The sequence below is a fragment of the Anser brachyrhynchus genome, assembly GCF_964034855.1.
Source record: "Anser brachyrhynchus genome assembly, chromosome: 2".
In the NCBI taxonomy this organism is placed as follows: Eukaryota; Metazoa; Chordata; class Aves; order Anseriformes; family Anatidae; genus Anser; species Anser brachyrhynchus.
Window position 1 is genome coordinate 124,910,734 of NC_137695.1, and position 19,907 is coordinate 124,930,640.

Here is a 19,907-nt window from a genome sequence, read left to right on the forward strand (position 1 = left end):
TTTCCTGCTAACTTTGCCTTCTCCAAGACTCATTTCTGGCCCACTCAGACACTGCCAAGGTCAGTGCTTGCTGAGTCACAGCGGCGCTCGTAGTGTGCCGACGTCTGCAGGAGCAAGCACTTGTGCCTGGAGCAGGCAGGGACCGCTACCCTGCAATCCCCACAGGGCACCAGGTAAAGCTATTGTCCGGTTCAGCAACAATAGCAATAGTCACCCTGAAATCTGTCGTTACGCGTGGACGAGGTGTCAGAGCATTTGTAGACTCGGCGTGAACGTTGCTGCCTCTTCAGCAGGCACACAGCTGTCTCCGAAACCGAGATTAAGGCGTAAGCCAGGGCAGCAGATGACACGCTGTGGTGCCAACAAGGAGCCTGGCTTTGGCAGCAAGTGAAGGATGCTTAAAGTATTTTTGTCTCCCTCCCCGATTTAGATGGAGAAACTCCTATTGTGCTTCAGCCGACAAACGCAACCGAGAAGACGCAGCTCATAGGGGACAGCCACCGGAGCTACCGCACGGACTCCTAGAGCGGGCAAACGCGGCCTGAGGGTGCCTCCCAGTGAGCGTCACGGCAAGGAAGAACACGTGGAAAGCTCTGCAGTCTGTATTTGTAGTTGTCTCTAAGCTAATCAAGACTAACCTGAGAGTAATTTCCTGTTGAGGCAGAATCTCTCTTTAGGCCACCTCATGTAGGTTCCCATCTGCACTCTACAAGGAGCTGCCTACAGCCGGTACAGAGCTCTCGCTGCTTCAAGCTGCCCTGCTCGGCGTGGTCTTTCCTCTGCAATACTCCCTTTGGTGTGATTGCTCTTCTCCCCTGTCCTCAGCTGGGGTTACACCTCCCAGACATGGTCCTGAGCCCCTCTCTGGACACACCAGCTCCTTTTCTCCATGTCCCAGGGAAGATTTCCCTCAAAGAGAAGGTCGGTGGCAAGGCAGCTGGGGCTGTCCTTCCCAAGGAGGAAAGCAGCTATCACCTTTCTGGTGCCCAGCCCCAGAAACTGTAAATCTGAGCCAGGGTGAGGTGCTCTAGGGTCATTGTGGTGGTGTTGACAAGGCAGATGACTCCAAATCTAGGAGCTTCGTCCAGCACCAGATACACACACAGGCTCTGCGTACTCCTGCACACACACAGGGCAGCGCCTGCACCAGCTGCAAACACCCCATGGAGGGGGATGCTGGCCCTGGGCTGTCCCAGAGCTGCTCTCTTCTCCCTGCCACCACCACAAAGCTCCCCCGTTCCTCCGTGGATGGGTCTGCCGTCCATGCCGGGCAGCCCCAACTTTTCCATCTGCAGCTGCAGTGTGCTGGGAGTTGATCCCCAGCCAACTGCTTTCTGCCAGATCTCTTACTCCACGGTGCCCCTGGCCGCCGTCCCCACCACCCCGCTGGCACCGGGACGGCATCCATCGCTTCCACACCGCCTCGCGGGGCAGCAAGGACTTGGCAGGGCAGGGAGGCAGCAGAGGAGTGAGCATCCTGCCCACAGCCCTCGTCCTCAGGTGAGCCTGGGTCCTCCCCTCGGCCCCAGGCTTTAGGAGCATGTTGCGTGGCTTTAAATAAAGAGGTAGGGATGAGAAGCATGCTGACAATTATATCCCCAAACTCACAAAATGCTCAGTTTTGAGCAAAACCACAGTGCTTGTGTATTTCTGAAAAATGAACCAGGGGTACCGCTGCACAGATCAGTGGAGTTATGTGTGGGTACAGCTAAAGCAAGCATAAAGAAATTAGGCCCCGAATTTGTAAGAGAGAAAGAAGTAACTCTGGGATCTTAAACTTAGCACTTGTCTCATTTGACAGAGCAGTTTAAGCCTTAGACAGATGAATTTCACTCTATTGATCATGTTACATCAATCACTGTCAGTTCTGTACATTTGCTATTTTTGTTCCTCTAATCACAGTGCTGCGGTCCAAAGGGGGAAGTAATGTACCACTGAATTACAGAGACCGGTGAATGTGTAGCTAGTCAAAAGTCTTATTCTCTTCTTTAAAATTGGATTCTGTGGTTGTGAAACATTATTGTCTTCCTTCCATTCTCACCTTTCACTTCAAATGTCATTTAGTGGCAGCTAAATATACGGGAAAACAGTGTGTTTCATAGCACCAGCTATCGCTCCAAAGTCAAGAAATACTACTTTGAACATTTCTTTAAAGTTCCCACAACACATGGATATTTTAAAAGCCATTTATTCTAGTTCAGATTATCTACCTGTTCTCCAGGCACAGGCACTGGGGACAGCTGACGCTCACATTGTCCTCAGAAACAGTCCTGTTTTTTTTTTTTTTTGCTGCAGAGAGGAGGGGAAGTCCCAGCAGAATTAGGGCTGTGTGTGGGCAGAGGGCAGTTATCCCCTCCTACCCATGGGCTGCAGACAAGGTCCCCATGGAGGGGTCGCTCATATGTGCACAAATCCAGACCGCTGCCCTGCCCGCCCGGCTGGCACTGGGGGATGAGCCCATCCCTGTGGTCCCAGGGCCAGGCTGGTGACAACATCCCGTGGCGGAGGAGATGTGACCCCAGACGGCAGACAAGTGCCACAAACCTTCCCGCTGGGCAGCCAGACCTGACCACGTGTGTGTCGGGGCACCAGTGCCGTGTACTGGTTGTAGTTTTGTGGGCCCACGGGGAACAGGCAGCAAGACATCGGCACCCTAATGTACTCGTACACACACACACACTTTGTCCTTCTTCGCTGTTTCCTTGTGCACAGCATGTGCTCTCCTGTAAGCCATCACCACAGGAAGAGAGGGAGCACATAGTGAGTACATCGTAAGCACGAAAGTTAAGTGATTTCCTAAGTTTTACTCTCTGATAAAGAAATTTGCTTTGAAAGCGTGCGAATGCTGTGTAGTGACTATTTCCAGCAGAGAGATGGGAATTTCATCCAGACTTAAGTCTAGCTTAAAGCTACGTGTTATATAAGAAATCCTTCTACATGTGACGTCCCTCATCCTGCTCCCAGGGAAGTTCCCTTGATTTCCCTGAAACTAGGAAGGGAGAGTTAAATCCTAGATCAGTAAAAGCATTTTGGCAATTTTATTCACACGCAACACCTTCAGCGTCCCTCAGGACCCCAGTGTATGAACCAGATCCAAGGTTTACTGAAATCAAGGAAGTGATTTCCATGGGCTGGAGATGTACCGTAAGTCATGTGGTTCTTATTCACTCTTTCTAAATGAGAGATTTTCCTTGGGAAAGATTCATGACTCGATCTTGCGGGGTGATGCAAATAAGGACAAGCTGCCACACGCTTGTAAAACCCTCTTACTGACATGTGGCTCTCTACAGAGAAACCACCATGTATTATCTCAGTCAGCCAAAAACCCCCAAACAAACCAATGACCAAGCCTTTGAGTGGGTTCTCCAGGATTTACAGCTTAAAAATCTGTGTGTCTGAACCCACAGTTTGATTCCAAAGAGGCACATTGGTTTTCAGGGTACCAGAACATTTGCCTCTCTCACCATCATCAGGATTGGCTGATTTGAGAAGGGATGAATAAGGACTTCAGGACTTAGCTCTTCCGTGTGATTTTATTGTTTGTTTTGCTTTCCGAAAAAGTTGCTAAAGTGAACACAGCAGTGTTTATATGACCTGTTTCTATGTAAGGTTCAGTCACACACCCATTAATCTTCTCATAATGTACAGTTGCTCAAACTGTTGTTCTATTTTGCTGCATTTGTTTAAGATGTAAATTACCGTACATTCCAAGCTACATTTACCATCAAGCACTCTGACTAATAAAGCCTGCATGTACGAATTGTAGCACTCCCTTCATTTTTGCCATACCATCAACAACTTCATTGCAGTAACAACTACAGAAGCTGTCTCAACAGCTGTCCAGGATGATGGCTTTGCACCCTGACGAGCAGCAAGCAGCAGCTCAGGATTTCCCCGAAGACGAACTCACTCTTGGATTGCGGCAGATGAACCTATCTATGCAGAGCAGCCAGGGGTACAGCCACACATTGCAAATGCGTCCTTTACATAAAGCAGGATGCTTGTCTACGTAGGAAAACTCAGCAGTGGGTTGAAGTGATGTAACATGGTAGTTTTACTGGCCTAAATACCTGTATGGAACGATTCCCCTAGCACAGGGCCTGTGCAGAGTACTCATGCCACTACTGAGGACAACCAGCAGACCTCACATGAGCTCCCCTTGGGCCAGGATCTCACTCAGGGATTTTGCATCTGTCCGAGAGCCAGCACAGAGTGCCAGATAATCTGGGCTGCTACAAGAGAGGAGTATTTCTCACTATGATGGTATCCAGCCTCTATGACCACAGAAGCCCAAGCATTCGAAAAACGGATAAGGGGCAACAGTTTTGGCTGGCCGTAATCTCTAAGATCTGTCCTTTTGAGTGCTTGAGTATTAACATATATCCAGATTCACTCAAAATACAGAATGGAAGAAACATCTTAGAAGATTTAGGACTACCATCAACATGGCAGCTACTTCCTACTTAGGTGGCTGGAGCACTTTTCTCCCCACAATAAGATTATACAATAAACCACTTTGCTTAATCCAAGACCCATAAAACAGAGTAGTATGCTGTTTGATTTCATTGTTTAACTTCCCTAAGAATTAATACCCAGAGTACGGGTATGAGTTCAGTCAAAAAAGAATTAAATTTTTGCCTTTTTTTAGAACAAAATTGTTAAAGAAAAAAATAACGAAGCACACAAAACTAAGCACAGTTCAGAAAATTGATTTTTGTTTTCTATACTATTTCCTATAGAAAAGAAAATGTTTGTTGGATTGCTAGAAAGCAGGGAGAAAGACTTGCAAAGCAGCCCCTTCCTTCCCTCCATGAACTAGGAGAGGCCCGTCCATTGAATCATCGCACCCCACGTGTCCTTTCAGGCTGAGAGGGGATGAACGGCTGGGATAACAGCTCAGCGGGCTTACGCAGCACGGTGCCAGCCCAGCGTCACGGGGCAGTCTGGCCCCGTTTCGTGACCACCCAGCAGACAAAACTGCTTGCACCAACGCCACGCGTTCGTGTTTCTGGAGGAGCCTCACAGGGCAGGGTGGGAGAAGCGGTGAGCACAGGAGTGTGGTAGGAGAGGGCCCGGACCTTCATGCCAGGGCCAGAAGGATGCTGGTGGTTAGCAGGGAGCCTGGAAAATTGTGTCTAGACGTTTGGGGAGAGGAGAGGTGGTTCTGGAAAAAGCCCTTGGCGTTTCAACACCTTAATCAGCCGGGACGATCCCAGCAGGCATTCTCCTGCAGTGACTTGCTTCGTGAGGGCTTGTGGTGGCCCGGAGCGGGAGCAACGTGCCTCTTGTTTTCCTTCACAACGTAACCGGGTCTTGGCACTCGTGCAGCAGGCCCCGTGTCCCCCGTGACGGCAGCACGGCTCCTGCTGCCTGTCGGCGAGTCGCAGCGAAGCCTTCGGGTGTTTCAGAGGCTGGGGCTGCAGTGCGGGGGTGCCTCAGAGAGAAAAGGGAAAAAAAAAGTGGCTGCAGATGCGTAAGGAGAAATGATGTGGGAGGACATTTTGGCGGGGTGGGGAACTGTAGCAGCGGTGTGGGAGCTGGTTCGGTGATTTGTGAGGCGATAGCAGCTGCGAGCACCCACTGCCAAGAAAAACGTATGTCGTCTCCTTCGAGCCGGAATCGAACCAGCGACCTAAGGATTCCCGCGAGGAACGCCCCTACAGTCCTCCGCTCTACCAGCTGAGCTATCGAAGGGACCTGCCTCACGGCCCGCCGCCACGGCCCAAGAGCGCACCGCGCGCCGCCCGGCGCATGCGCGCACCGCGCACGGCTCCGAGGCGGGAAGCGGCCGGGCCCGGGGCTCGCTGCGGGGTGGGGGCTGCGGAGGGGGGGCACGGGGTGGGGGGGCGCTGCGGGGCGCGGCGGCAGCCTCTAAGGGAGGGCGAGGAAACCTTGTCCCCATGCGGGGCCAGTGGCGCAATGGATAACGCGTCTGACTACGGATCAGAAGATTGTAGGTTCGACTCCTGCCTGGCTCGCTCTGTTTTTCCCGCTGCGCTCCATCTCCTGCACGTGGTGACACGCAAATACGCACCTACAGAGCGCTGTTTGTCTTTTACTTAGCTCTTTCTTCTTAAACCTGCACTCGTAATTCCACGGCACTTACATGCCTGGCACATCATTGGATTATCACGTCTCCCAAAACAAGAAAAAAAAACACCTTAACACATAAAATATAAAAACCAGCATCTACGCTTAAACTTTTCAAACCACTTAAATATCCACCCAGCCAAACACATTCCCTGGGGCAACAAATAACACAGTTAACAGGCCAAAGAAGTTGCACAGGCCGAATCATAGAAGCATATAATATCCCGAGTTGGGAGGGACCCACAAGGACCATCGAGTCCAACTCCTGGCACCACACAGGTCTGCCCAAAAATTCAGACCATGTGACTGAGTGCACAGTCCAAGCACTTCTTAAACTCTAGTAGGCTCGGTGCTGTGACCACTGCCCTGGGGAGCCCGTCCCAGTGCCCGACCACCCTCTGGGTGCAGAACCTTTCCCTAACCCCCAGCCTGACCCTCCCCTGTCCCAGCCCCATGCCGTTCCCTCGGGTCCTGTCGCTGTCCCCAGAGAGCAGAGCTCTGCGCCTGCCCCTCCTTAGGCTACCACCGAGGGACAGTGCTTGCCCAGTACAGCACAGTGAGCAGGGCACATAGGACTGTGCCAAGGAGCAGAGGAACCAGCAACACCGCTGCGATGGGCAGTATTACCACAGTGAGTATGCACAATCAATAGAGGCAAGCCAGTAATGCCCGGTAATCAGACCTGGGAACAGCCCACACCTACATGATCGCAGATTCAACGCAAGGTAAGGACGAAACGGGTTCACGTGGCGCAAGAACCACCGTTGCGAGTCACGGGGCGATGCAGCAGGTTAGCAGGGCTCCCGTTGGCCTCCCGTCCTCTCAGCTCCAGCTGCGAAGGGCACCCACAGCAGGACACGACACGAGGCCTGGCGCCACAGGCGGAGGCGGCACACCGCCATGTTGTGCGTGCTCCTTTGTCACTGCCAAACATGGCTGGCCAGGACGTAATGTGGGACATCTGTGTTTAACAGGGAAAAAAAAACGGTATTTTTTTACACAAAGAGCGTATAACGGCTCTGTGCTCCAAAAGTTCCGTGCAAATAAGTCTTCGGTAGGTTAGGCCGGCCGCCACCCGGCGCAGCCAAAAAGGCCATGCGAGCCAGGCAGGAGTCGAACCTACAATCTTCTGATCCGTAGTCAGACGCGTTATCCATTGCGCCACTGGCCCCGCACACGAGCAGCGGCCCGGCCGACGCCCCCTCAGCGAGCCCCTTTCGGGGGGGGCGGGGCCGCACGGCGGACTGCTGGGAGCTGGGGGGGGGACGCGAGGGCGGCGGCAAGCCCGCCGTGCGCATGCGCCGCCCGCGCTGCAGCCGGCTGCCCGTGGAGGGCGCATGCGCAGAGCGACGCGCGGGGTGGGGCGGAAGCTTGGCCGGGCGCGGCGCGGCGGCGGGCAGGTCCCTTCGATAGCTCAGCTGGTAGAGCGGAGGACTGTAGAGGCGCTGCCCGCGGGAATCCTTAGGTCGCTGGTTCGATTCCGGCTCGAAGGAGACGGCATAATATTTTTTTTTTTTTTTAATTCTCTCCTACAAACTGGCTTCAGTGAGCTGCCACAGCTCGTGGTTGGAGGGACACGCTGCCCTGCCGTGTGGGAGCAGATCCCATCTCGTCTCTGTCAAAGGTGCAGCCGGGGAAAAACAACAAAACTGCCGCGTCCAGGTGCCAGCTGTGCGGTACGCATTGACCTCTGTGCTGCAGCTGCACTGCTAGGAGTATGCGTTTGTTTCCAGTAGTAAACGTGCATATATTTGACATTATTCTATGTGAAACCCCAAAATAGGCGTGTTTAAATCACTCTTGGCCGGTTTTATAAGATCACCCGGTGGCACGGCAGGGCCGTGGGTCTCCTTCCCACAGGGGCCTTCAGGCTGCGGTTCAGCTCCCCCCAAAGGTGCCAGGTAATCCTCAGCAACCAGAGCTCTGCTCCGGGCACCCTGGCCGGTGGCAGTGGATAAAAGTGTCCCATGGTCATTTGTCTGGTGGTAGTGGGCCTGAGACTCTTCCCTGGCCTCTGGTCACCTTGCAAAGGGAGGCACGGGATGAGCTGCAGCAAGGTGGAGCAGTGGGAGAGGGCACAGGTGTCCTTTATACAGAAGGGATTTAATGCACATGGTCACAGGCTTGCTTGGCATGTGGTAACTAATAAAGCCAGCACTCATACTCTGCTTTTTGTCCCCTGTCTTATGTTCTATTGTAGTGCTATCTTCTTTTTCCTTCATGTCATCTTTTTCATTACAGGTGCTACACGGTGTGCGGAAAAAAACACACTTGGCAATGGCTCCTGGCTTGGAAAAAAGTAAACATGTCTCAAGGAAGCAAAGTCTGTCTGCATTGTAGGGGAAGAAAGGAGGTTTTCTCCTTCAAAAGAACCTAGAATTAGTGTTCTCTGTGTGAGGGTGTGCTTTTCAGATATAACTGCAAGTAAGGCCTACTATCTGTGTGAATAAGAAAGGTAAGAAAATTGTCCATCAGTGGGCAAGAAGATTTATCAGGCTCAGCCACAGTCAAACCTACAGGCTTCTGGTATGTAGTTACACACTTCATGCATTGAATCACTGGCCCCAGCTAAGCGTTCTGTTATTCAGTACATTTTAATGTATGCTTATGTACACTTGTGCCACCTTTTCTTGTTTTTCTTCAAGCGTGATGCAGTGCACCCCTCTTAGGAAGTATGTAGGAGGAAATCCAGGGAACAGGAGCACCCTGGAAAGCAGAGAATGAGCAAAGACAACCATTTCCTTCTGTGTCCATTACCTTAAATGTTCACACGCTAGCAGTCAAATCTGAATTCACAGTCCAGAAACACCCCTTTGATACTCTCTGGTGTAGGAGAGCATACCAATTCCATCCAGGGCCACAAGACTAATTTTTCTTAGTCAAGTTTCATTTTGTATATATTTCTATTTGTATATAAATGCCTTTGCTCCTACCTTTTGCAGAAGTTCATGGAAAATCCTGCATTCCTTTTTACTTATTTAGTGGATCCTCTTTTTCCTCTTCCTAGAGGATAGTTCACAAAATGAAAGCGCACCCAGCATCTCCTATGGAGAAGGGACTATCTTCTTTCTTCCTCCATCTTGCAAGCTGACTTCTTGCCCAGCTTGAAACAAGATGTTTTTTCTCTCTCACCCACAGGGTGAGACGTGCCATTCTGCATAAATGCATGTTACCTGTAATGAAAAGGAAGACAGAGGAAAAGAAAAAGAAAATACAACAGAATGAAAGCCAGGAAAGACAGAGAGAGAGAAGAGAAGAGAAAGGGAAAGTAAAGGTGAAAAGAAAAAATGCAGGCAGTGATCTCAGGGCTTACTGTGTGCCTCTGGAGCTATGTCCTTATTACATTAATGCATCAATGTAGTTGTTTGGCTCAGCTTTCCACTTGTCTAGGACATGTTCAGGTTTATAAATATATTAAGTGCTTTTTATTGCAATAAGAGTATATGTGGTGCTTGGATGGCAGAGTAGCTTGCGAAGTACTTAATTTAGGTGCCAACTGTCAGTGACAAGCCGTCTGCAAGTGCTTAATTATTTCTGTACCTGGCCTCCAGTTAGGGCCAATAAAGAGCTGTGTGCTCATATCCTATTTAATCATTTGTATCAGATTTCTCAATAACAGAAATGTGCCAGAGATTAGGTATTTTCACTCCGAAACTCTGAAGTGTGAGGTGGGCTGGCAGAGGGCTGAGGTGCTGCTGTTAAACAGCTGTCAGGGACAAGAGGGGACAGCTGCTCCAACAGAAAGGGTCCTTCAGCTCCAGTGCTGTAGGAAAAGGTTTGTCTGTGTTTCAAGCAAAGGCTCTCTCTTCTACTGCAGGAAGGGGAAATATATAAAATCTCAGGGAAGTTAGATTATGAGGTTAAAAGTCCCCAGGCTGCCTGGAGTTGTTCACAGGAGAGGTGGTGAAAATGGCCCTTCGTGGGGAGGTGCTGGCTGCACTTTAAGATTTGTGGCACATGCACAGACAAGACGTCCTGCTGCTCACCAGCTGGGAAACCTGGTGCATCACCACTGGAAGTGTGAGCATATCCGTGCTGAGTGAGTTAGTACATTAAACTTTTCTATTATTTTTTCTTGACTTGGGTAAGTGACCTCTACTGAGGCCCTGGGCGGGTAGGCGCGACTTTTAGCGTCCCAGGAAGTTTCCCAGCAATTCCAGCAGCTGGCCAGCAGCCGAGGCAGGGCTGCTTGGGTCGGGAGGGGGAAAAAAAAAAAAAAAAAAAAAAAAGACAAGCGAGCCAGGCAGGAGTCGAACCTACAATCTTCTGATCCGTAGTCAGACGCGTTATCCATTGCGCCACTGGCCCCGGGTGGGGATGGCCGCACGGGCCGTGTTGGGCGGTGGCGGGGGGGGGCTGGGGGCTGCAGGCCTGTGGTGTCAGCCCTTATCACCCCCAGCTCCTGTTCTTGAGGGGAAAGCGGAGTTCTGCAGCCACAGGTGGTGGCTGAACGGTGGGACCCCCTGTTCCCCCAGGGAGCCGTGTCCCGGAGCCATGTCCAATGTTGCCACGATGAACGATGTTGCCACAAAGAGCTCTGCAGCTGTGAGCAGGGAACAAGTCGCCTCACATTACCTGCATGCCCAAAATGAGGCAAAATGTCGTTCAGTCGGCAAATTCAGGGAGCTGTGTCATGCCTCCTTGCTCACAAACTCAGCTCCCCAGCTTGCTCCGGGCAGGAGAGGTGGGATCTGGCTCCATGTCCCCAGCACAGTGGCAGCAGAGGAGCCTTGGGGCCATCGCCCCATGCTTGAACCTGCACCACAAGTGGGGACAAGACAGCCTGGGCAACTTGTCTTCTAGATAACCCCAGCTCCACCATCATACCGACACCTCTCCCGTTGCAACATGCCAGAGTCGCATCTGCATGTTAGTTCCTGCCCCAAGCTCCAAGTTGCTCTTGGTCCATACCCCCCATTTTCTTCCTGTGGCTCAGCTGTCAGAGACAACTCTTTTCAGACTGTCAAAGTAGGTTTTACCTCTGAATCCACACAAAGCACCGTGTTGGTGCTCTGGAGAGGACATCAGTGGCTGTGGTCTTGGTCACTTGGCATGCTCCACATAGGCAACAGCACCCCAGAACTTGTTTTCCTTGTCAGTCAATCCAAAGTGTGTTTTGCTTCTCCAGAGAGAGCTGGAGAAAACCTCACAGTTTAATGATACTTGGGATTCAGCCTCAGAACTTCTTGGCAATGCTTGCTGCCTGTTTTTATGAGCCCTTTGCTAATCTTACCGCAGCCACACGTGTTAAGCCAGTACTGATAACAACCCAGGTGTCACTGGGCTGCTAGCTTCTCTCCTGTGATAGTCTTTGGTTGTTCTTTGATTTCTGGCTTGACGGTTGTCCAACCATGCTTTCATAAACAGGTCTGTACTGAACAGAGCCCAGCTAACGAAAAACAAACTGCATGATATTTAGCCTTAGCTTAATTAGACAAACAACAAAAGAATTAGCAAGCCCTGTACCTTTTGGAACATGGGAGAACAGGAATGGCTCTTCTTTCCATTCCATAGGAGCAGGACGAGATTCACATCATCTGCTGCCAGAGAAAATGTCAGGAGCTGCTGGAGACGGACGTTAGTCACCACAACCCTATCTGAACGTGCAGTGCTACCTCCCTTGGCAATGATGGTTTTGCCTGACTACTGGGTATTAACAGGGCGCTGTTATAACTGAGCAATAACTGAGCGTTGTATTTCTGTGCGTTGCATGGTGCCACATCAAGGTTAGACGAAGCAAGGACCTGTCCCTGTTCATAAGGAAAAGCTGATTTAGTTTCATCCTTCATAAGCAAAATGTTAATTTGTTATTGTTCTTTTCCCAAACCAGTCTGACATGTTGATCTTCTAGGTCTTTTTGTTGTTGTTGTTGTTTTATCTTTTGTTATTACTTTGGATAATTCCTCAACAGGCTCCAGTGCAGGCAGGTGTTTTTGGGCACTGGCTGCATTGTCACCCTGGCAGTGGTCTGCTCTTCCTGCACAAGCAGCCGTGCAGCTGCTGTCTGGCAGGTCTCAAGCCAGAGGTATGACAGTGTCACAACAGGGGCCTATCTGACATCAGGAATGCATTCAGCTAAAACCACCTTGTACCTATTGCTCCGTGAGGCCAGGTCCTATCAGTCAGACCTCTTTCCTTCACAGTTCATGCATCCTGTGAATCTGGTGAGGCCTGACAGACAAACATTGCTCCGGCCACTACGAGTGAACACAGATGAAGGCCTTCTGCACAGCCTCCTCTGCTCAGCCAGAGGTCCTCTCCTTCTCATGGATGCACAAGCAGACGGGATGAGGCTGAGCAGCTGTAGCTCCCCTGCAGAGAAGGCCTGACTTGGTTGTGAGTGCTCCTTCAAGTCAAGGACCATCTTGTGGGGTACCACGGGTATTATGTTCTGGATAACAAAGAGGACATCGAGAGTGAAGTTTGAAGAGGATGAGCCACTCTAGCTGCTCCTTGATCCAAAATAAGGAGATCTTGCTTCACCTCCCCTGCACTAAGCCACACAACTCAACTTGTCCCTGCTCTGGTAGTCTGTGGACCCTCAATTTGATAATCCAGGAAAATGTTTCATTTCCTGTAGGTCAGAGAGGTGAATCAGCACAGTCAGTGCAAACAGTGGGATAAGACCTTGCTGCCAGGGGCAGTGCAAAAAGGAGAGGCACAGGCTGCCCCATCCCGTTTGCTAGAGCAGGTCAGCCACTTTCAGTGCCTTGTGAAGGAGGAGGGTCATCCTGAGATCACAAAGCAGAAAACGTGGAGTGGGAATAAGGCAGTGGGACAGCCTGTCAAATCAGTGGAAAAAGTGAAGAAGGAATCCAGTAGGTAAGAGGTAGAGCTGCTGCCTGCCTCCATGGACACCTCACTTTTGATCTGTTATTTCCGTCCTCTTTTTGCTCTCCTTCTTGCTCTCCTTATTTTTTGCAGGTGCTAGTAAGGTGGGTGGTGAAGATGAGGCCAGATTCCTCTTGATTTGCCTCAGGCCAGTGCAGGGAGGTGAGCACTGAGGGGAGCAGCCCCTTCATAAGCAGAGACTTGCAAATAGCTCCTCTTCTGCAAGGGGATTTTATTATTCTCTTCTAGATTAATCATGAAGAACCACAAAGTGAATGAAAGAGTGTGAGCGTGTCCAAATGGCTGGTGGGCATTTAATAACAGGAAAACTGTAATTGCAAACAGAAGAGCGCAGGGGTTGGAGTAGCGCCTTTTCCCAGTTGGGCAGCTGGGACTGGCACTTATTCCTCCAGTTGGCAGTCAGACATCCTCCACCGCATGCCCAGGACAGGCAGGACATCAGGGTCCCATGGATTTGGGCAGGGCCACAGCCAAGAATAATGGTTTCAGGCAAAAGCTTGGTCAAGCAGAGAACAGTCCTCCTGCCTGGAGGAAGCTGGAGTCAGAGGTGGGAACTCAGGCTAGGGAATGAGTGCAGGCAAGAGCTAGAAATGAGAAGGGGTGCTACAAGGGGGTGTGCAGGTAGGAAAAGACACGTGCCTGACAGTATGCTGCCAACCCTACATTTTGGTGTCTTCTCCTAATGTGCTGTGTCGGCTCACCTGGCAGCAAGGCAGACTCTAGGAACACAATTTTTACACTTTTTAAGCTCCGGGTTCAATTCTGTCCGAAGGAGGGTTTCTCTGCTTTCTTCTTTCTCAGACCATGAAGCAAGAACGTGTTCTTCCACCAAGAGCCATAAAACCTCCAACACCCCCCCAGAAGCCTTTGAGATTCAGGTCTGCACCAGTTCTTTGTGCCAGATGGCCTTCCTTGTTGCTCCTGTCTCTAGAGTACACTTCTCCCACCCTGGCCTCTCCAGAGGGTTCTGCAGCTGACGAAGGCACATGCAGTAATGCTTTGGGTACTGTGGAGAACAAGCTGGCAACCTAGAGAGCTTGTGAGGTGCCCCAAGCTCTACGTGGAGATTTACCACATCCTTTGGCAAGGAACGAGTCATTAGTATCCAATTACACTGAAATCATACTTAATTCAAGACAGGTTAAGACAAAATGCAAATAAAAACACTTACTCGCAGCTGCCAAGATAGATAAACTCATAAAAGAGGTAGGTGGAGAAATGAGGGAAAACCAGGCTTCAGTTAGTTGCTTTGAAGATTAAATCAGCAAGGCCATTCCCTCATATCCAGGCATTTTGCCGCAGGCTGTCCTGACACAGTGAGTAGCATGCTATCTTCCTCCACACCTTATACCTCAGGCTGTGTTGACCAAGAAATATTTCCTCATGGGAGAACAAAGCGCCTCTCATGTCTAATTTCCTCCTTTAAAAAAAAAAAATCCCTTCCAGGGAGGTCCCCTGATTTAACATGGAGCTCCTCCGACTTCTTCCTTACCCAGAAGGCACACTGACCCTTCTCAGCAAAAATAAAAATGATTTCATTCCCTTAGCTTTACCTTGCCAGCCAACAAAACAATACCCTGGCACAAATGCCAAGTGAGAGTGCTGTCACAGGAAAGGCATCGGGTTGATGCCTGAAAGCCACCGTTTTCTATGTTCTTTTTTTTATTATTATTTTTCTGTAACAATGTAAACATCCCTCCTTTGCCTTGCCTGCCATCACTACTCCTACGGGCATAAGGCAAAGTGTGTGTGCCTCATCAGCCTTGTTTTGGAGGGGATGTCTTGACCCAAGCTAGTTCTGGGGTCAAGATCGAGGGGAGCTGTTTCTGCCTGAGCAGGGACTGCTCTTTTCTTCGTGGGACTTGTATTTGCAGGGAGAGGGTGAGATGGTCTGCTGTGTTCATGGAAGAGGATAAGGGGAGCTGACAGTTGATGTGGGAAGGATGAAAAGTGGGTTGCTGAGATGCTGCAAAGTAGAAGAGGAGGTGGAGGAGTCGTGCAGGGCTTTAGGGTATCAATTCAAAGGGAGCAGTGCTTATTCAGCGTCTAGGACATCCTGGGACTTACAGCTGTGCCCGCTTGCTCTCTCCTTTCTTACCCTGACTTTCTGTCTTTTCCCCTGCACACCTTCCATTTGCCTCTGTAGGCTTTCTTCCCCCAGTTTTACAAAGTGGCCTCACAGAGACCAGGCAGAGATATCCATTAGATGGGTAAGGGTTGGAGATTGTTTTTGTTTGTTTGTTTGTTTGTTGTTTTCTTTAAGTATCCAAAAAAAAAATATATCATCTATCTTGAATGTCATGGATAAATGATTTTATTTACATTTTTGCTTTCTCTGGCCTGATCTGAGTGGGATTTCAGTGTTACTGGTTGCTCATAGGCATTGCTTGCAAAAGGTTATGGTGAACTGCTACCCTGTGGCCACCTAACGCCTGTCAGGCTCCTGGAATGTTCTCCAAAGGACAGCGATAGCCATGCCTGCCCCATTTTGGCTGCAAGACCAAGGAGTTTGGCAGGTACCTGGAGGTCAGGAGTGGCAGAGACGTCTTCTGCTGACAGAGGTGACTGGGGATGCTGTTTGGCATAGAACAGGAGATCGGCCCCCGGGCTCGATTCCTGAGGTTCCTCAAGGTGTTGGTCCAGGGAGCCAGGTAAAAAGACTAGTGATGAGCAAGGGGCCTCCTCCCACCACAAAACTCCCTCTCCTGGGAGCTGGACTTGAACCAGTGGCTAAGGGTTGCTCTGAAAGCACCACAGCTCTTCAAAGCTGCCCTTTTGGTGACAAGGTCAAAGCTTTTGAAGAGGCACCAGAAACGTGCGGTGTGGTGGCAGAGGGGGACCCAACGCCACACGTGTGGATGCAGGCTGATGTGCTTGGGATGGTTCCTGCAGTGATAATTCAAAACAACGTTAATCTAATACACTGCTGCCTGGTACAATGAACGCAATGTCACAATCGATGGCATCCCCGATCAGAGCTTGAGTCGTGCTTGTTCAGTTCCTGACTGGTTTGAATGTACTTCTTCCAGCTGCTGTTGTCTCTCTGCTCGTGTGAGCCTCACGTGAGGGAGGGGGGGGAAGGAACTTGGCTGGTAAATGTCCAGCAGAGGAGCTTGCTCTTCTAAGCTGACTTTCAAAAGGAAAAAGGCATAGGCACTCAGATGTGAATAGTCACGCTGGTTTTGCTGTACACCTAAAGAGCATTTGCAGGACAAAGGAAGACATAAAAGGAAAGCAGAGATAAATTTGAAATACATCGGAAAATAAGGCTAACAGACAGAGGTACCACCCCTGTCACCGGGCACATGCCAAACAAGTGCTTTAACAGGCCTGATGATTCCTTGCTGTCTGAAAACCTTCCTTCCTCTACACCCCGAATTTTAGTTTAACTGTAACAGCACAAAGCTCAGTCCTTTGTCTTCCAGCACTCAGTTTTTACTCTGTCCTGAAGGAATGACCTTCAGGAAGAGGAGGGATGAAAACACAAAGTAAACCAGTCTGGGGGCCTGGGACAGTAAAGTCGTGCTGAGTATAACTTTAAGACAGTCTCTCCTTTGAATTACAGACCTAAGCATTGTCCTGGAGAAAAAATACCCGCACTCCTCTACTCTGCCAGCTGAGCCATGGAGGCTACAGACTGAAATAGCATCACGAGTGGCTGACGTTGGGCGGACCAGGGCTGGGGAGAAACGTGACCCTGGGCCAAGGCTGTATCTCTGCGAAGCGATGAGCTGACACCAGCTGGGAAGCCTGAGCTGGATCTGTGCTGCAAAACACAAATCACTTCTCCACTGAACATCGCTGTTGTTTCCTGATGATAGAGCTGGGGGTTTGGAGGGGAGCACTATGGGTTGTCAAGGATAAAGCAGAAATGAGATCTGTTCCCTGGTCAAAATTCCTCCTGCTAAAACTCTGCTATCATTTTTTCCTTAAATTCTGGTTGGCCTGGGAGGCCCCCCTGCTGCTGCCGTCTGGGCTACCTGCGTCCAGCCCCACCATCACAGCACCAATTCATCCTCCGTTAACCCAGCGCTAAGTTACCATGTTATTCCATGAAATACAAGAACGATTCAGGGAAAAAACAGTCATGCCTTCCGCTCTGGTAACAGGGGAGGCATTTAGTGATGATCCACAGGCTCCCATGAGATGCTGTGCTCTTAGCATAGCAAAGTGGAGGGGAAAGGGTCAGGGCTAGACGTGCTAAAAGAGTGAAGCATTTGGTCACTTACTCTCTGAGAGGATGAAGGATTCCTGCTTGTATTCTTCCATTTTCTTTTTTTTTTTTTTTAAATATTTATTTATAACCTTTCCCTTTGTGTCTCACTCTCAAGGCATATTTCCGCAGCACATATTTCAGTGTGTGGAAAATCAAGCCTGTTATCTCTGAAATTCGTCCCTAGCCCTGGAGAGGGCCTATTTTTAGGTGGTCAGTCATGTGGGCCAGTTTCTTCCCCATGCAGCAGTTAGGACATACTTTTATGCCTTGCAAGTGAAGTGTAGATCTCTTTCTATCAGTAATATGTCGAGAGTCCAAAGTACACAAACGGGAATGAGGGTTTGGGAACCTTTGGGCTTGTAAAGTTGCATGTGGCTGAGGGAGAAGCTGAATCTGTAATCTTCTGTTTGTTGTTCCACTGCTTGGGCAGCCTGCCTTTTCGGGCTCACTCGTTTTGAGATTTTTGAGAATACAGATAATTACAGAGATGATTAATGCCTCGTCTTGATCACAGTTCAGGTTCGCCCTGCCTCACTGATGGGCACGGCCTGACCACCTTTTCTAATCCTGATCTGAAGGACTTTGAGTAAACCGGGACTTTCTGCAGGAGGCAGAGCTCGTGTCCTCTAAGGCCAGGTGACGTTCGGGTTTATTCTGGCCTGCTGGTGTTGCTGGGTGGCAGCAGGAAGGCGTGGGACCTTCCTTCTGGAAGCCTGCAGACAGCCAGGGGCAGCAACACCACGGCTTGGCGTCCTGCCGGCAGCAGAGCCGCGGCACGTGGAGATGACTTCCCCTTGGAGCTCATCCACGGACTCTCCCCATTTCAGGGTCTTTTAATCCAAGTCTCTGAAAATTGCCTGCTGGTGTTTATGTTGGTACTGCTTATGAATCTGGAACAAAAATGATGGTTTATTTCACCTACCCTTTTATCCCATGTTTCCGTCTGTTTGCTGCAAACCATGGAAGCTTCTTGAGCGTGGATAAGCCCAGAGGAAAAGGCTTCTTTCTGGCACAATTCAGTTCAGATGGGTGTCCATCCCCTAATCAAAAGAAAAGGACAGAAATCAACTCTCTGGCTACTGTTTTTTTTCTAGCTTGTCCCTGAAATCCTGTGCCCCTGCACATTTCATGTGCTTCCAGTGAATCACCCGTAGAAATGCTTTGAGCTTGCCTCTGCTGCTGTGATTTCAAATGTAGAAAGAGAACTTTTGGAAGATGTCATTACCTTCCGTGCTGGACTGTCTTTCCCTGGAGATCTGAAACTATCTCCCAGATTGTTTCTAGAAGGTCATATTGCATATAGGCGTATTGCCTATATTATGTATAATGTACGCAAAGATGAATATATATGTTGAATGGAAAAATGTCCATCTCAAAAGGCAGCTGTTTTTGAAAGCTCTTGTCCCTGTTGCAAAGGCTTTCTGTTGCAGCACTGAGTCATGTACCTCAAAGGGTAGGTTTAGTATTTATTGTGGGATGTGTAGTGATCACAATAAAATCACGAAATACAAGATGCTGTTTGCAGTTTTCACTTACACAGGTAGGAGGGCTTCATCTTATAGTAAGCTCATCCGCTTAATACCTTGTTGCAACTGTAAGTGGAATTTGAGTTTCTGCAACAGGCCTGCTGTAGGTGGGAGTGCCAGTATTCACCACCCACTGCTAAGGGGCTGCTGACTGAGGGGAAAATGGGCACGGATGGAGGTGAGATGGGTGAAGAGCACCCCTCATCCTCACCAGGCTCATCCTCACCCAGGCAAGGAGCCTGGTGCTCGCAGAGTGAGCCTTCTCCCTGCTGAGCTTTGTGGCAAGGTAAGTCACGTGGGAGTTACCCTGCAGTGAAAACACGCTTGTCCCTTTGTTTTTCAGTCATGCAAGAGAGCAATAGGGCAGATTTCCTATGACTGACAGATGAGAGCTTCACGCCACTGGTACAAGGTAAGAGGTTGCAAAGGGGAATTCTCTGAATGCAAAACCCAGGGATGTCGTTATGGTATTGAAACCTGAACCTGGACATCACTCAACCTCTCCTTCCGCCTTCAAATCCCTCTCCTAAACCCACTGCTTTGCAGCCAGCCTTCCAGGCTCTCCTGGCCCTCAGTCCACAGACCGCAAGCTGTGATACGCTGCAAAAATAGAGGAGTTAGAAGTGATGTCTGGAAAACCAAGCATATCTCTAGGAGCTAGTTTTCTGGTTGTCAGCAAAGCCAGGTAACGCTCCGAGGCAAACTATGCTGTAAAAAGATGCAATAAAAAAACACCCTTGCAACCTTTGTGATGGCTGGCAGGTATCCAGATTTTCTGTGCAGGAGCAGACCTAAGGCAGGTCCCCTTGCCCTGTGTTGCTCCACTGAGAGATGGCTTGGTGGCTCTTTCAGGAGAGAGAGCCGTCAGGGCTGGTGGGTGCAGAGGCCGTCAGATGTCCTCTGCGTATGCATCAGATGGCACTTTCAGCCAGTTAACTGAAGACTTTTGTGGGCCACCACAGGTAAGTATAATTTTCCCAGAATTACGTCCCAGGTACACATTGCACCTTCAGAGGTGCCTTAGTTCATTGACCTAAGCGCCCCTGGGTTTTCCTGTGTCTTGAATGCCCCCTGCTACACACATCGCTGTATGCAGATGTTTCTACACAGTGGCATTTCTAACCTTCAGCTTTTCCTCACAGAGTTTCAGTGTGCTGTCGGGTGGAAGCATCTGCCTCGCTGTGCGAGGAAAGCCTTCCTCACCCAGCATAAAGCTCCTTACT

At 49.9% G+C, this 19,907-nt stretch overlaps 1 protein-coding gene and 1 long non-coding RNA gene across 3 annotated transcripts in view; both read left to right on the forward strand.

Annotated features, from left to right (window-relative positions):
• DNAJC5B (DnaJ heat shock protein family (Hsp40) member C5 beta) overlaps positions 1-560 on the forward strand; it is a 60,228-nt gene extending 59,668 nt beyond the window's left edge. For both annotated transcript variants that reach the window (XM_080578456.1, XM_080578457.1), the window contains one exon: positions 431-560. In XM_080578456.1, coding sequence (XP_080434582.1) covers positions 431-525 — 95 coding nt within the window. In that variant the 3' untranslated portion in view covers positions 526-560. The remainder of the gene's footprint in view (positions 1-430) is intronic.
• A 10,723-nt stretch (positions 561-11,283) lies between these two features.
• On the forward strand, positions 11,284-19,807 carry LOC308188923. Its single transcript, XR_013945875.1, has 4 exons — positions 11,284-14,258; positions 16,508-18,486; positions 19,028-19,096; positions 19,537-19,807. It is a non-coding gene; the product is annotated as an uncharacterized lncRNA (long non-coding RNA).
• Positions 19,808-19,907: the final 100 nt, after the last annotated feature.